A 16,088-nucleotide genomic window follows, 5' to 3' on the forward strand; every position below is an offset into this window, starting at 1 on the left:
TTTGGCAAAGGTGTATGTAAACTTCCGACTTCAACTGTATATACTACTACGGTAATCAAGTCTTTGCCTGCATTAAAGGACGATTCTGTCTACATGAGTGACCTGGTCCGTTTCAGTCAAGTCTCTCACGATCAATCCACCTCCCGCTTGTTCACTTGCTCTCGCTACCTCCCTTGCTTTCCGGTCTAGCAGCGTGAGACGCTGATTCTCACATCAGAGAAGAAAGCCGGAGAATAGAGGAGCTCAGAGATTGAGGGAGACAGAAAGAAAAGACAGAAATAAAAGGTTAGAGAGGGAGGAAAAATGGAGAGATGTCCGGTGAGAGAGAGAAAGATGTGGAATGCATAGAGTAGACTGTAAGGTGGAGGGAAAGGACGAGGGAGAAGTAGGTGGAGGTAGGAGGAGAGTGATAGAAAATGAGTTATCGAGAGCAACCAACACCAGGTGCTATTATAGCACAATAACGATTCACTAAGTGAGAGGCATAGCTGAAAAAAAGAGAGAAAAAGGAAAGACTTACTATTGTAGCTTCACGTAGTGGTGCTCTAGCCGAACTGAAACTCTACTCTATAGGATGTCTGACTTCTATTTATCAGTGCATCATTCAGCCTTCAAGGCATAGGAAGTAGAATCAGTTAATTTCTCTCCAGTGGGTGGCTGAGGGGGAAGGGAGGGGGCACACACTCTGAAAAGCCTCTGGATCTTTCCCTCTTTTCTCCTCTGACCTTTGCTCAATTCCTATGTTTTTCTCGCCGCCTCTCCTATTTTTCTTCCATATACGTTTCCCTCTGGTTAATTTATTTTTATGTCTGTGTCTATCCTATCCCCATCCTATTCCTTGTCCACTCCTCCCCCTCGTCTCTAGCTGGTGGAGGAGGATGCGTTGTTGGTGGGTCTGGACGCGGAGCTACGCGGGCCGGCCAAGTCTATGGGCATGACTGCGCTGCTGCAGACGCTGAGGAGAGCGCTCTACCATAAGTACCACCAGGAGGTGGCAGCGCTGAAGGAACAACAGTGTGCTGAGCTCACCAGACTCAGAGAAGAGTGGGTGCAGGAAAAGAGAGAGAGAGGGAGAGAGGAAGGAGAGGAGGACGTGTGGTTGCAGGTGAAGCCGGACCCGGAGGGCATCAACGGGAGCAAATGCTATATCAAGGGACCCAGCACGGAGGACCAAGGCGACCAAGGTGTGCAGGAGAGGAGACACCAGGAGAGGGTGGAGGAGGAGATAGCTAAGGTAAGAAGTTGACTGCCGAACAGGGACAATTATTTTTTTTTAAACGAAAAACAGAGTTATTGTAGGGTACAGACAAACTTAGGTGTGAAATTCATGTTTTCTACATGGTTAAAAAAAACTTGATTTCCTAACGACAAACATTTTCGTATTCTGAACAACCTCCATTCCTGACGTGTTTGTATCTCTGAGGTCCTAATGTTCTTTGAAGAGTATGACCAAAACTGGTCTTGTAGAATGATTTAAGACTAACAAGCAAGAAAACATATCCTAAACATATCCATATGCGCTAACTGAAACTAATTGTATGGATTTTTTTCCTAATAATAATGTAAAATTAACATCTGTACAGAAAGACTCTTGTGAAGGCCAAATTACAGAGGAGGAACTTCTTGATGCAATTAAAGCCTTTAAGGCTGGGAAAACTCCAGGGCTAGATGGCATACCAGTGGATGTATACAAAACTTTTTTTTATATACACAGAGGACCACTATTAGCATGTTTTAACCACTCCTATATAAATGGTATATTATCAGACACGTGACAAGAAGGTCTGATATCATTATTACTGAAACAGGACCCAAGTGGTAGATCCAATCCATAAAAAAAATTGGAGACCTCTTACACTTCAGTGTTGTGATGCAAAGTCCTAGCAAAATGCTTGGCGCATAGAATTAAAAAAGTAGTGTCAGATATTCTTCATCCTAATCAGACATATTTGCTCCAATGTAAAAAACCTAAGACATGTACTGGAAACAATAGAATACTATGAAATATCGGGGACACCAGGCCTGGTTTTCATAGCTGATTTTGAAAAGGCTTTTGATAAAGCACGACTGGAGTTTATATATAAATGCCTAGAATATTTCAATTTTGGGGAATCTCTTATAAAATGGGTTAAAGTTATGTGTAGTAACCCTAGGTTCAAAATAGTAAATAATGGCTACATCTCAGAAAGTTTAAAACTACCTAGAGTAAAACAAGGTTGTCCACTATCGGCATATCTATATATTATTGCCATCGAAATGTTGGCTGTTAAAATTAGATCAAACAATAATATTAAGGGATTAGAAATCCATGGCTTAAAAACTAAGGTGTCATTGTATGCTGATGATTCATGTTTTGTTTTAAAACCACAATTAGAATCTCTCCACGGCCTCATAAAGGATCTAGATACTTTTGCTATCCTCTCTGGATTAAAACCAAATTATGATAAGATATTATGTATTGGATCACTAAAAAAAGGCATATTTTACATTTCCGTGTAGTTTACCAATTAAATGGTCTGACGGAGATGTGGACATACTCGGTTTACAAATCCCAAAAGAAAGACATGATCTCACTCCAATACATTTTTATAGAAAGTTAGCAAAAATAGATAAGATCTTGCTACTGTGGAAAGAAATTATTAAAGCGTTAGACCTCTCACTAAAGGCATCAATCATACAAAAGTTATACTTAAATCCAAACTGGTTCTCTAGTAAATTGGTAGGAATGTCATCCTATGTTCAAGAATGGCCTTTTTCCCTTTATTCAGATTACACCTGCTCACTTTCGGTTGTTTGAAAAGGAAATTATCTCCAAAATATCGTCATTTTTTAAACAAGCCTTAGAAAGTTGGTTGCAATTTCAGTTTAATCCACCAGAAAAGACAGAACAAATAATGCAACAAATATTGTGGTTAAACTCAAATATACTAATTGATTAAAAAAAAGTATAATTTTTGTGAATGATATCATAAATAGAACTGGTGGAGTTATGTCACACATGCAGCTAACACAGACAAGTGGAAATGTCTGCTCTACCCAAAATTACTACCAACTAATTGCAGCCTTAATGGAAGAGGCAAGTAGAAGGGGAAAAAAGTAAGGAAACTTGTATGTTGGCCCTGTATTAATGAACATAAATGGTTAAAGAAAAATGTGATAAATAAAAACATTTACCAATTTCATTTAAGGACCAAAAAACTGACAGCTGTGCCATATAAATTGCAAAATAGTTGGGAATAGATTTTCGATGTACCCATTCCATGGCACATGGTTTATGAATTGATACGCAAAACAACGCCTGATTCAAAACGTATAATTTTTCAATTTAAATTACTGTACAAAATTCTTGCAACCAACAGAATGTTATATATATGGGGGATACAATCTTTCCAGCTATGCAGATTTTGCTGTGAGGAGGCAGAGTCATTAGATCATTTATTTTGGTATTGTTCATATGTAGCTCGTTTTTGGTCACAGGTCCAGGAATGGCTGAAGAATTGCAACATTTGCCTAGAACTAACGCTTCAGATAGCAATACTGGGGGATTTGAAAAGCCATAGTCAATCAATCAATAACATAATTATTTTAGCAAAAATGTTTGTAAATTAAAAATAATTTGTAGAAGCTATGAGAATAGAAAGGTTCAGTACTTTTGTGAAGCATCACAGCTAAAAAATATATGGCAAATAGAAATCCAAAATGGATTGTGTTGAGAGATAGATGGGAGGGGTTGAATGGAGCTGAAGGGTGGGACTAATAACAAGATAACCAATGGTAAACATACGGGGTCTGTTTGATTGTATATAGGTTCAGAAATTTTGTGAAATAGCACAGTTACAAATAGAAATCAAACTGGATGGATAAAAACAAACAAAATATAACTATTGTAAAATAGATTGTGTCTGTAAAATGTGTATAATATGTATAAACTAAAGATAGAAGCCTAAGTGTTATTGTTTATTAGTTTACTCCGATTGGGGTGGGGTGGTAGGGTTTGCGGGGAATAATAAAGGTATATTCTAAAAAAAGAATGTATATATATATATATATAGGTATGTGTATGTATATACAGTGGGGAGAACAAGTATTTGATACACTGCCGATTTTCCTACTTACAAAGCATGTAGAGGTCTGTAATTTTTATCATAGGTACACTTCAACTGTGAGAGACGGAATATAAAACAAGAATCCAGAAAATCACATTGTATGATTTTTAAGTAATTAATTAGCATTTTATTGCATGACATAAGTATTTGATTAGCTACCAACCAGTAAGAATTCCGGCTCTCACAGACCTGTTAGTTTTTCTTTAAGAAGCCCACCTGTTCTCCACTCATTACCTGTATTAACTGCACCTGTTTGAACTCGTTACCTGTATAAAATACATCTGTCCACACACTCAATCAAACAGACTCCAACCTCTCCACAATGGCCAAGACCAGAGAGCTGTGTAAGGACATCAGGGCTAAAATTGTAGACCTGCATAAGGCTGGGGTGGGCTACAGGACAATAGGCAAGCAGCTTGGTGAGAAGGCAACAACTGTTGGCGCAGTTATTAGAAAATGGAAGAAGTTGAAGATGACGGTCAATCACCCTCGGTCTGGGGCTCCATGCAAGATCTCACCTCGTGGGGCATCAATGATCATGAGGAAGGTGAGGGATCAGCCCAGAACTACACGGCAGGACCTGGTCAATGACCTGAAGAGAGCTGGGACCACAGTCTCAAAGAAAACCATTAGTAACACACTACGCCGTCATGGATTAAAATCCTGCAGCGCACGCAAGGTCCCCCGCTCAAGCCAGCGCATGTACAGGCCCGTCTGAAGTTTGCCAATGACCATCTGGATGATCCAGAGGAGGAATGGGAGAAGGTCATGTGGTCTGATGAGACAAAAATATAGCTTTTTGGTCTAAACTCCACTCGCTGTGTTTGGAGGAAGAAGAAGGATGAGTACAACCCCAAGAACACCATCCCAACCGTGAAGCATGGAGGTGGAAACATCATTCTTTGGGGATGCTTTTCTGCAAAGGGGACAGGACGACTGCACCGTATTGAGGGGAGGATGGATGGGGCCATGTATCGCTAGATCTTGGCCAACAACCTCCTTTCCTCAGTAAGAGCATTGAAGATGGGTCGTGGGCGGGTCTTCCAGCATGACAACGACCCGAAACACACAGCCAGGGCAACTAAGGAGTAAGAAGCATCTCAAGGTCCTGGAGTGGCCTAGCCAGTCTCCAGACCTGAACCCAATAGACAATCTTTGGAGGGAGCTGAAAGTCCGTATTGCCCAGCGACAGCCCCGAAACCTGAAGGATCTGGAGAAGGTCTGTATGGAGGAGTGGGCCAAAATCCCTGCTGCAGTGTGTGCAAACTTGGTCAAGAACTACAGGAAACGTATGATCTTTGTAATTGCAAGCAAAGGTTTCTGTACCAAATATTAAGTTCTGCTTTTCTGATGTATCAAATACTTATGTCATGCAATAAAATGCAAATTAAATACTTAAAAATCATACGTGATTTTCTGGATTTTTGTTTTAGATTTCGTCTCTCACATTTGAAGTCTACCTATGATAAAAATGACAGACCTCTACATGCTTTGTAAATAGGAAAATCGGCAGTGTATCAAATACTTCTTCTCCCCACTGTATGTGTATGGATATATTTACCCCAAAAATATATGGGGGATTGGAAATGATGCAGACAATTACCTTGATGGAAGCAACAATCTTTCCGCAATATTTAGCTGATCCACCCCTTAAGAATTTAAAATAAATAAAAAAATGTAAAAACATCCTTGAGAATATTGGTGAGTTCAGGCATTTGGCTATTTTTTTTATGTGCAGCCTTTGTATGTTTAAAGCACTAACTGTATCTTAGGGCGTAGTGAATCCTGTGAACTTCAAAAAAATAACACACACGGTGTCGTAAGTACTTATGTACAAAGCATGTATTCTAACCTGCTCCAAGGTGTTTTTGATAGGAAGATGCTCTTTTAGCATTTATTTGTGAGGAGCAGTGCTTTTAGTCATTCTATCTAGATTGAATTGCCTTTCAAATTTATTTGAAAATATACATTTAAAAATGTTTTGCCTTTCACTTGTCAACATTACATTTAAACCATTCCACTATGATGGGCTCATACGCATATCTCCTAGGTCATAGTTCAGATGTCGGTGGAGTTTGCCCAGCAAAGCGAATTGGCCCGAATAACCAAGAGCGCCCGCGAGACCACCTCAGCCATGCAGACCCAGTCCGAGGAGGACGAGGCAGGGGTGGAAGAGGAGCAGCAGACCACTAGGAGCTCACTCACCAAGGGCATCTCTCTGGAGGAGGTGCAGAGGAGGTTCGTGGAGGAAAAAGAAAGGCTGGAGAAGGAGCTGGAGGAGAGGACTGCGGAGCTCCATGGGATTAAAGAGCAGCTTTGCCGCAGAGGTCCAGGATCTGAGAAGGTTAGCATTGGGGGATTTCTGGATAGTTTTTGATTTGCACAGTAGCATGTGTTCATTGTTTGTATTTGGGGTTACAACACCTAGGTTGGCATTAGTTGCTAAGATGCACAGGCTTAGTACTTGGATGCGTTTTTAAGCTCTTCGAAACATGCAATCTAACCACATGAAACCACTCTCCGTAGAAGCTGAATGTAGTTCTGTGTTAAATGACGAGTTTGAAAATGAAGTGAAGTGATTTTCATTCACCTGCCAAGTATTGTCTCGTCTAACCCATTGCTCTCAATATTGAGAAGCACTTAGTGGGTTAAACCACTTGATCGCCTTGGGAGGGATATTATTATACCTCACATGGTGTGGTTTGCTTTGTACAACCCCTTCAGGGGCCTTTTGAAGGATAACACTGTGTCCTTACACTCGTTGTCTCCCTCGCTCCTTCTCCTTCTAGCTCTTTTTCTCAATACTTTTTTAGCCTAAGCCATAGCCTACTAACACATGTCCAAAGTGTTCCTAATCGAAGAGGCTGTGACGTCTAACCGAAGATGCTTCACTTGGCCGCAATATTGGCTACACCCACAGGGGTCTTATTTTCATTAGGAAGACCGTAGCCTGTTTGCTAGCATTGTCACCAAAAGTATGTATGAGACAAAAACTAACGCAACGCCAAAAAGTATATGCCATAGTAACTTTTCGTTTAGATTTTTGGCATTGCTAAAGGGTCTAGCAAGCCTCAATGTAACAGTGCTTGCTTACTTTCCCTGAAAGCGTACAGTAGATATTTCTATGTCCTCATAAGTGGTAAGTGTGGGAGAAAATATAAGCACCATTTTGGTATGATCTGAGTACTTGAGCTGTCATTCGAGCCCTGTGTTTTACACGCTTGAGATACAGTATTTATGCTGATTTAAATATTCATTTATTTTGAAAGCTCACTGTGTGGATGTCCTGCTCACACTCATGGTGTGCTGCTCACACACACACACACACACACACAAACACACCAAGCTTTTCACAAAACATTTATTGCATGATTAGGCATTACTTGCATGATGACGTTGGATGCCGGGTTTGATGTTCATAATGTGACGAGAGTCCTCCTAACACACACTAAAGACAAATCCTGTAATGTTGAAGACAACTTGGAAAATAAGTTGTTTACAGTTGAAGTCGGAAGTTTAAATACACCTTAGCCAAATACATTTAAACTCAGTTTTTAACAATTCCTGACATTTAATCCTTGTAGAAATTCCCTGTTTTAGGTCAGTTAGAATCACCACTTCATTTTAGGAATGTGAAATGTCAGAATAATAGAGAGAATGATTTATTTCAGCTTTTATTTCTTTCATCACATTCCCAGTGGGTCAGAAGTTTACATACATACACTCAATTAGTATTTGGTAGCATTGCCTTTAAATTGTTTAACTTGGGTCAAACGTTTTGGGTAGCCTTCCACAAGCTTCCCACAAAAAGTTGGGTGAATTTTTGCCCATTCCTCCTGACAGAGCTGGTGTACCTGAGTCAGGTTTGTAGACCTCCATGCTCCCACACGCCTTTTTCAGTTCTGCCCACAAATTGTCTATAGGATTGAGGTCAGGGCTTTGTGATGGCCACTCCAATACCTTGACTTTGTTGTCCTTAAGCCATTTTGCCACAACTTTGGAATTATGCTTGGGGTCATTGTCCATTTGAAGACCCATTTGCGACCAAGCTTTAACTTCCTGACTGATGTCTTGAGATGTTGCCTCAATATATCCACATACTTTTCCTCCCTCATGATGCCATCTATTTTGTGAAGTGCACCAGTCCCTCCTGCAGCAAAGCAGCATGATGCTGCCACCTCCGTGCTTCATGGTTGGGATGGTGTTCTTTGGCTTGCAAGCCTCCCACTTTTTCCTCCAAACATAACGATGGTCATTATGGCCAAACAGTTCTATTTTTGTTTCATCAAACCAGAATACATTTCTCGAAAAAGTACGGTCTTTGTCCCCACGTGCAGTTGCAAACCGTAGTCTGGCTTTTTTATGGTGGTTTTGGAGCAGTGGCTTCTTCCTTGCTGAGCGGCCTTTCAGGTTATGTTGATAGACAGTGGGGAGAAGAAGTATTTGATACACTGCCGATTTTGCAGGTTTTCCTACTTACAAAGCATATAGAGGTCTGTAATTTTTATCATAGGTACACTTCAACTGTGAGAGACGGAATCTAAAACAAAAATCCAGAAAATCACATTGTATGATTTTTAAGTAATTCATTAGCATTTTATTGCATGACATAAGTATTTGATACATCAGAAAAGCAGAACTTTTGTGATTTTCTGGATTTTAGATTCCGTCTCTCACAGTTGAAGTGTACCTATGACAAAAATTACAGACCTCTACATGCTTTGTAAGTAAGAAAACCTTCAAAATCGGCAGTGTATCAAATACTTGTTCTCCCCACTGTAGAACCTGTTTTACTGTGGATATAGGTGCTTTTGTACCGGTTTCCTCCAGCATCTTCACAAGGTCCTTTGCTGCTGTTCTGGGATTGATTTGCACTTTTCGCACCAAAGTACGTTCATCTCTAAGAATTATAATTGATCTACTTCCTGAGCGGTATGACGGGTGCGTATTCCCATGGTATTTATACTTGCGTACTATTGTTTGTACAGATGAACATGGTACCTTCAGGCATTTGGAAATTGCTCCCAAGTATGAACCAGACTTGTGGAGGTCCACAATTTTTTTTCTGATGTCTTGGCTGATTTCTTTAGATTTTCCCATGATGTCAAGCAAAGAGGCACTGAGTTTGAAGGTAGGCCTTGAAATACATCCACAGGTACACCTCCAATTGACTCAAATGATGTCAATTAGCCTAACAGAAGCTTCTATAGCCATGACATACTTTTCTGGAATTTTCCAAGCTGTTTAAAGGCACAGTCAACTTAGTGTATGTAAACTTCTGACCCACTGGAATTATGATACAGTGAATTATAAGTGAAATAATCTGTAAACAGTTGTTGGAAAAAATTACTTGTGTCATGCACAAAGTAAATGTCCTATCCGACTTGCCAAAACTATAGTTTGTTAACAAGAAATTTGTGGAGTGGTTGAAAAATGAGTTTTAATGACTCCAACTTAAGTGTATGTAAACTTCAGACTTCAACTGTAACTGCAACTGCCGGATTGTGTTTTTTGGTTGTCAGGGTTGTTCATAGCTGGAGTTTGCATGCATTTAGGCTACTTTTTCCCCTTTGTGTGTGTGTGGAAGAGGTTGCATGTTTAGAGACATGCACCACCAACTTGACAAACGTGCACAGGCGATAGGTGTTTGCTCAGCTACCACATAGTGTTCACACCACTGCATCACAAATGTTCTAACATTTTGAGTCGAAGCATCAAACTGCCATTTTATGTCATTGTGAATGCGATCATTTTGGTCATTGAATAAATTAAGGCTACTTGCTTTTTTATTGCAGATGGGATATTCCTCTGAGGGAGAGAGTGAGAGAAAAGCAAGTAGAAAGAAGGAAAGAGCAAAAGCGCAAGTGAAAAGCAGAGTCTCACAGAAAGAAAAGGTAATGTTTTTATTTTAAAGTTCAGTTGCACCTCTACTACTTTCCACCTCAGCCTAAATGACATCAGAGTTGCTCTCAGAGTCCATAGTGATGATGCAGTTTTTCAGTGTTTGATGGAGACTTACTATCAGTAGTGCGAGTTGGAATGTCTTCGGAGTTGTGTTCAGAATCCCTAAATGATATTCAGTGTTTGATGAATGGAGACTCACTTTCAGTAGTGTGATTTGAAATGTCTTCAGGCTATTTTTTTGCAACCAGCCCCCGAAGGCACCTTGATGTGTTTAGTTATTAATATGTTATACCCTCAGTACATTAAATCCTATTAATCTATTGACTGCGTTTACTGACGTTCAGTTGGCACTATGTGCTCTTTGCATAATAGCCTAACTTATTATGACATGAAAAGTACCTACTCTTTTCGTTTCTAATTTAAATGTCAAACTGTTAAATCTCAACCAAATGACGAAATATAAAGATTGAAGCTCAAAGGTAAAGAGATTGTTGGAGAAACCTCAACAGCCTTCACCAGTACACACAATGTGGTCATTTAGGAATGAACATGAACATCTCTTGATTAGCGTTCTATCGGAATGAGCAGCATTTCTGTTCCCTCACCATGAGAGGGAGCCACTCTACTTCCTGCATCAGCCCTTGACTCTGGTGCACCTGTTGCCATAACAGCACAAAGATACTAGTGTTTCCCTAGCTTCCATGGATTTGTGTAAGTGTAAGTGTGTGTGTGTGTGTGTGTGTGTGTACTGGTGCGCGCTGCGACTTTCGTCTGATTTGAATCCACTTTCCTTATAATGGTCATGCCTTCAGCTTGCCTGGCCGTCGCCGTCTCATGTTTCCAGGAATCGTCAACACAGTGTGAAAGTCTGTGCTTGTCTGTAAACGGGTGATAATGACAGGGCTGTTGTCGTTCTTCTCCCTCCTGCCGGTCCATCCACTGAAGAAGAGAGGAGAAGAGGAAGGTGAGGAAGATGAAGAGGTCAGGAGGAAGAGGGCCATGGGTGGAAATATCTCATCACAAGATAGAGAGGATGACTCTTCTTGTCCAGATCATCAAGTCATCACTACTGAGAGGTATGACTAGAGAATGATAGAAATGTTCTATACTTTCAGTTTCATTTATATTGTAGAGAACATAATTAACTCTTGTGCACGTGTCATGATTTTACCTCTGCACATTTATTGTATATTTTTGACCAGAGAATTGTTTAATTTTTTTATACTCACATTCAGTGCCTTTGGAAAGTATTCAGACCCCTTGACTTTGTCCATATTTTGTTACGTTACAACATTATTCTAAAAAGGATTTACATTTTTTTTTATCCTCAGCAATCTACACACAATACCCCATAATGACAAAGCAAAAACAGTTTTTTAAATTTTTTCCCCAAATGTATTAAAAAGAAAAACCACACACATTATTTACTTAAGTATTCAGACCCTTTGTTACGAGACTCGAAATTGAGCTCAGATGCATCCTGTTTCCATTGATCGTCCTCCAAATGATTGTCTCGCCTGGTTTACCAACTACTTCTCTGATAGAGTTCAGTGTGTCAAATCGGAGGGCCTGTTGTCCGGACCTCTGGCAGTCTCTATGGGGGTGCCACAGGGTTCAATTCTCGGGCTGACACTCTTCTCTGTATACATCAATGATGTCGCTCTTGCTGCTGGTGATTCTCTGATCCACATCTATGCAGACGACACCATTCTGTAAACTTCTGGCCCTTCGTTGGACACTGTGTTAACAACCCTCCAGACGAGCTTCAATGCCATACAACTCTCCTTCCGTGGCCTCCAACTGCTCTTAAATACAAGTAAAACTAAATGCATGCTCTTCATCCGATCGCTGCCTGCACCTGCCCACCCAGCCAGCATCACTACTCTGGACGGCTCTGATTTAGAATATCAAATCAAAGTTTATTTGTCACGTGCGCCGAATACAACAGGTGTGTGTGTGTGTGTGTGTGTGTGTGTGTGTGTGTGTGTGTGTGTGTGTGTGTGTGTGTGTGTGTGTGTGTGTGTAGGTAAGTAAAGAAATAAAACAGTAAAAAGACATTTGAAAAAAGAGTAGCAAGGCTATATACAGACACCAGTTAGTCAGGCTTATTGAGGTAGTATGTACATGTAGGTATCGTTAAAGTGACTACCGTAATTGCTGGCCTATTAAGCGCACCTGAATATAAGCCGTACCCACTGAATTTTTTACAAATATGTATTTTGTACATAAATAAACCGCACATGTCTATAAGCCAAGTGCCTACCGGTACATGAACTTTACACAGCCTTTAAACGAAACACGGCTTGTAACAAAAATAAATAGGCTTTTAAACGAAACACGGCTTGTAACAAAAATAAATAGGCTTTTAAACGAAACACGGCTTGTAACAAAAATAAATAGGCTTTAACGAAACACGGCTTGTAACAAAAATAAAAAATAAATAGCAGTAAACAGTAGCCTACCAAGAAAGTCAAACTTCATTGCGGTGGCGATTGTTATGGCTTTCAGTCGGATCTGCACAGTTCCAACGTCTTATCATCGACTCATTAAGGCCAAGCTCCCGTGCAGCAGCTCTATTTCCTTTTCCAACAGCCAGATCGATCGCCTTCAACTTGAAAGCTGCATCATATGCATTTCTCCGTGTCTTTGCCATGATGAGGGTGACAAAATGACTACCGTAATCAGAATGATGGCAAGTTTGAGCGCGCTCGATTTACGTCACATTATGTGACGGTGCTCAGTTTTTTGGCGGCATGAATCTTGTGAGAAAAAAAACAAAAAAAAAACATAAATTAGCCGCGTCATTGTATAAACCGCGAGGTTCATAGCGTGGGAAAAAAGTAGCGGCTTATAGTCCGGAAATTACGGTATGCATATATGATGAACAGAGAGTAGCAGAAGCGTAAAAAGAGGGGTTGGCGGGTGGTGGGACACAATGCAGATAGCCCGGTTAGCCAATGTGCGGGAGCACTGGTTGGTTGGGCCAATTTAGGTAGTATGTACATGAATGTATAGTTAAAGTGACTATGCATATAAGATAAATAGAGAGTAGCAGCAGCGTAAAAGAGGGGTTGGGGGGGCACAAAATGCAAATAGTCCGGGTAACCATTTGGTTACCTGTTCAGGAGTCTTATGGCTTGGGGGTATGTGGATAACTACAAATACCTAGGTGTCTGGTTAGACTGTAAACTCTCCTTCCAAACTTACATTAAGGATCTCCAATCCAAAATTTAATCTAGAATCAACTGACTATTTCGCAACAAAGCATCCTTCACTCATGCTGCCAAACATACCCTTGTAAAACTGACCATCCTACCGATCCTCGACTTCGGCAATGTCATTTACAAAATAGCCTCCAACACTCCCCTCAACAAATTGGATGCAGTCTATCACAGTGCCATCCGTTTTGTCACCAAAGCCCCATATACTACCCACCATTGCGACCAGTACGCTCCCGTTGGCTGGCCCTCGCTTCACTCTCGTCGCCAAACCCACTGGCTCCAGGTCATCTACAAGACTCTGCTAGGTCAAGCCCCGCCTTATCTCAGCTCACTGGTCACCATAGCAGCACCCACCCGTAGCACGCTCTCCAGCAGGTATATCTCTCTGGTCACCCCCAAAGCCAATTCCTCCTTTGGCCGACTTTCCTTCCAGTTCTCTGCTGCCAATGACTGGAACGAACTGCAAAAATTACTAGCTTTAAGCACCAGCTGTCAGAGCAGCTCACAGATCACTGCACCTGTACATAGCCAATCTGTAAACAGCCCATCCAACTACCTCATCCCCATACTGTATTTATTTATTTATCTTGCTCCTTTTCACCCCAGTATCTCTACTTGCACATTCATCTTCTGCACATCCACCATTCCAGTGTTTAATTGCTATATTGTAATTACTTCGCCACCATGGCCTATTTATTTCCTTAACTCCCGTATCCTACCTAATTTGCACTCACTGTATATAGACTTTTTGGTTTCCTTTTTTTCCCTACTGTAATATTGACTGTATGTTTGTTTGTTTTCCATGTGTAACTCTGTTGTTGTATGTGTCGAACTGCTATGCTTTATCTTGGCCAGGTCGCAGTTGCAAATGAGAACTTGTTCTAAACTTGCCTACCTGGTTAAATAAAGGTGAAATAAATAAAATAAAAATTCTACACCTTGATTGGAGTCCACCTTTGGTAAATTAAATTGATTGGACAAGATTTGGAAAGGCGCACAACTTTCTATATAAGGTCCCACAGTGCATGTCAGCACAAAAACCAAGCCATGAGGTTGAAGGAATTGCCCATAGAGCTTTGAGACAGGATTGTGTCAAGGCACAGATCTGGGGAAGGGTACCAAAAAATGTCTGCAGCATTGAAGGTCTCCAAGAGCACAGTGGCCTCCATCATTCTTAAATGGAAGAGGTTTGGAACCACCAAGACTCTTCCTAGAGCTGGCCGCCGTCAAAACTGAGCAATCAGGGTGCTTACCAAAAACCTGATGGTCATTCTAACAGAGCTCTTGAGTTTCTCTGTGGAGATGGGATAACCTTCCAGAAGGACAGCCATCTCTGCAGCACTCCACCAATCAGGACTTTATGGTAGAGTGGCCAGACGGACGCCACTCCTCAGTTAAAGGCACATGACAGCCAGCTTGTCACCCAAAGGACTCTCAGACCATGAGAAACAAGATTCTCTGGTCTGATGAAACCAAGACTCTTTGGCCTGAATGCCAAGCGTCACTTCTGGAGGAAACCTGGCACCATCCCTACAGTGAAGCATGGTGGTGGCAGCATCATGCTATGGTTGTTTTTCATCGGCAGGGACTGGGAGTATAGTCAGGATTAAGTGAAAGAGGAACAGAGCAAAGCACAAAGGGATCCTTGATGAAAACCTTCTCCAGAGTGCCCAGGACCTCAGACTGGGGCAAATGTACACCTTCCAACAGGACAACGACCCTAAGCTCACAGCCAAGACAACACAGTAGTGGCTTCAGGACCAGTCTCTGAATGTCCTTGAGTAGCCCAGCCAGAGCCCGGACTTGAACCCGAGGAATCATCGCTGGAGAGACCTGAAAATAGCTGGACAGCAACGCTCCCCATCCAACCTGACAGAGTTTGAGAGGATCTGCAGAGACGGGGAGGAACTCCCCAAATACAGGTGTGCCAAGCTTGTAGCGTCATACCCAAGAAGACTCGAGGCTGTAATCGCTGCCAAAGGTGCTTCAACAAATTACTGAGTCAAGGGTCTGAATACTTATGTAAGTGATATTTCAGTAAATTTTGTATTTTTTATGAATTTGCAAAAAATTCTAAACCTGATTTTGCTTTGTCCTTGTGGGGTATTGTGTGTAGATTGATGAGGGGAACGATTTAATCAATTTTAGATTAAGGCTGTAACTTAACAAAATGTGGTTAAAGTCAAGGGGTCTGAATACTTTCAGAAAGCACTGTATAAACTGATAAAAGGTTAGACGGACAAGGGACCTGATCTATACTAAAATGTCTTAAGTATAAGTTGTGTTCTAGACTGACTATGACAATGTAATACTTTTATATAAGTGGGTTTTAGCTACTTTATTTTTATTGTTCAACACAAGTTTCTTCAAAAAGAGATGTATGCAGTGAATATGACCAAGCACCACATGTTTCAAGAAAAAGTATGTGATTTCGGCATATATTTGTCATCAAATTTGATCTGATCTTCATCTAAGTCACACCAATAGACAGTGTGCTTAAACTAATAACACACAAATTATTATATTTTTCTTGTCTATATTGATTACATAATTTAAACATTCACAGTGTAGGTTGGAAAAAGTATGTGAACCCCGAGGCTAATGACTTCTCCAAAAGCTAATTGGAGTCAGGAGTCAGCTAACCTGGAGTCCAATCAATGAGAAGAGATTGGAGATGGTTGGTTAGAGCTGCCTTGGCCTAGAGATAACACTCCCAAAATGTTGCTTTTTTATTTATTTTTATTTAAAAAATCCCCTTTATTTAACCAGGTAGGCCAGTTGAGAACAACTTCTCATTTACAACTGCGACCTGGCCAAGATAAATCAAAAGCAGTGCGACAAAAACAGAGTTACCACA

The 16,088-nt window shown here is 40.9% G+C and overlaps 1 protein-coding gene across 1 annotated transcript in view; it reads left to right on the forward strand.

Moving 5' to 3' along the window:
• The window catches only part of LOC120022203 (A-kinase anchor protein 9-like), a 138,930-nt gene that overhangs the window by 47,688 nt on the left and 75,154 nt on the right, over positions 1 to 16,088 (forward strand). Inside the window, exons 17-20 of the mRNA XM_038966076.1 lie at positions 866 to 1,234; positions 6,157 to 6,450; positions 9,902 to 10,000; positions 10,956 to 11,086. Of these exons, the coding sequence (XP_038822004.1) occupies positions 866 to 1,234; positions 6,157 to 6,450; positions 9,902 to 10,000; positions 10,956 to 11,086 (893 nt within the window). The remainder of the gene's footprint in view (positions 1 to 865; positions 1,235 to 6,156; positions 6,451 to 9,901; positions 10,001 to 10,955; positions 11,087 to 16,088) is intronic.

Source organism: Salvelinus namaycush, chromosome 27, assembly GCF_016432855.1.
Source record: "Salvelinus namaycush isolate Seneca chromosome 27, SaNama_1.0, whole genome shotgun sequence".
Classification (NCBI taxonomy): domain Eukaryota; kingdom Metazoa; phylum Chordata; class Actinopteri; order Salmoniformes; family Salmonidae; genus Salvelinus; species Salvelinus namaycush.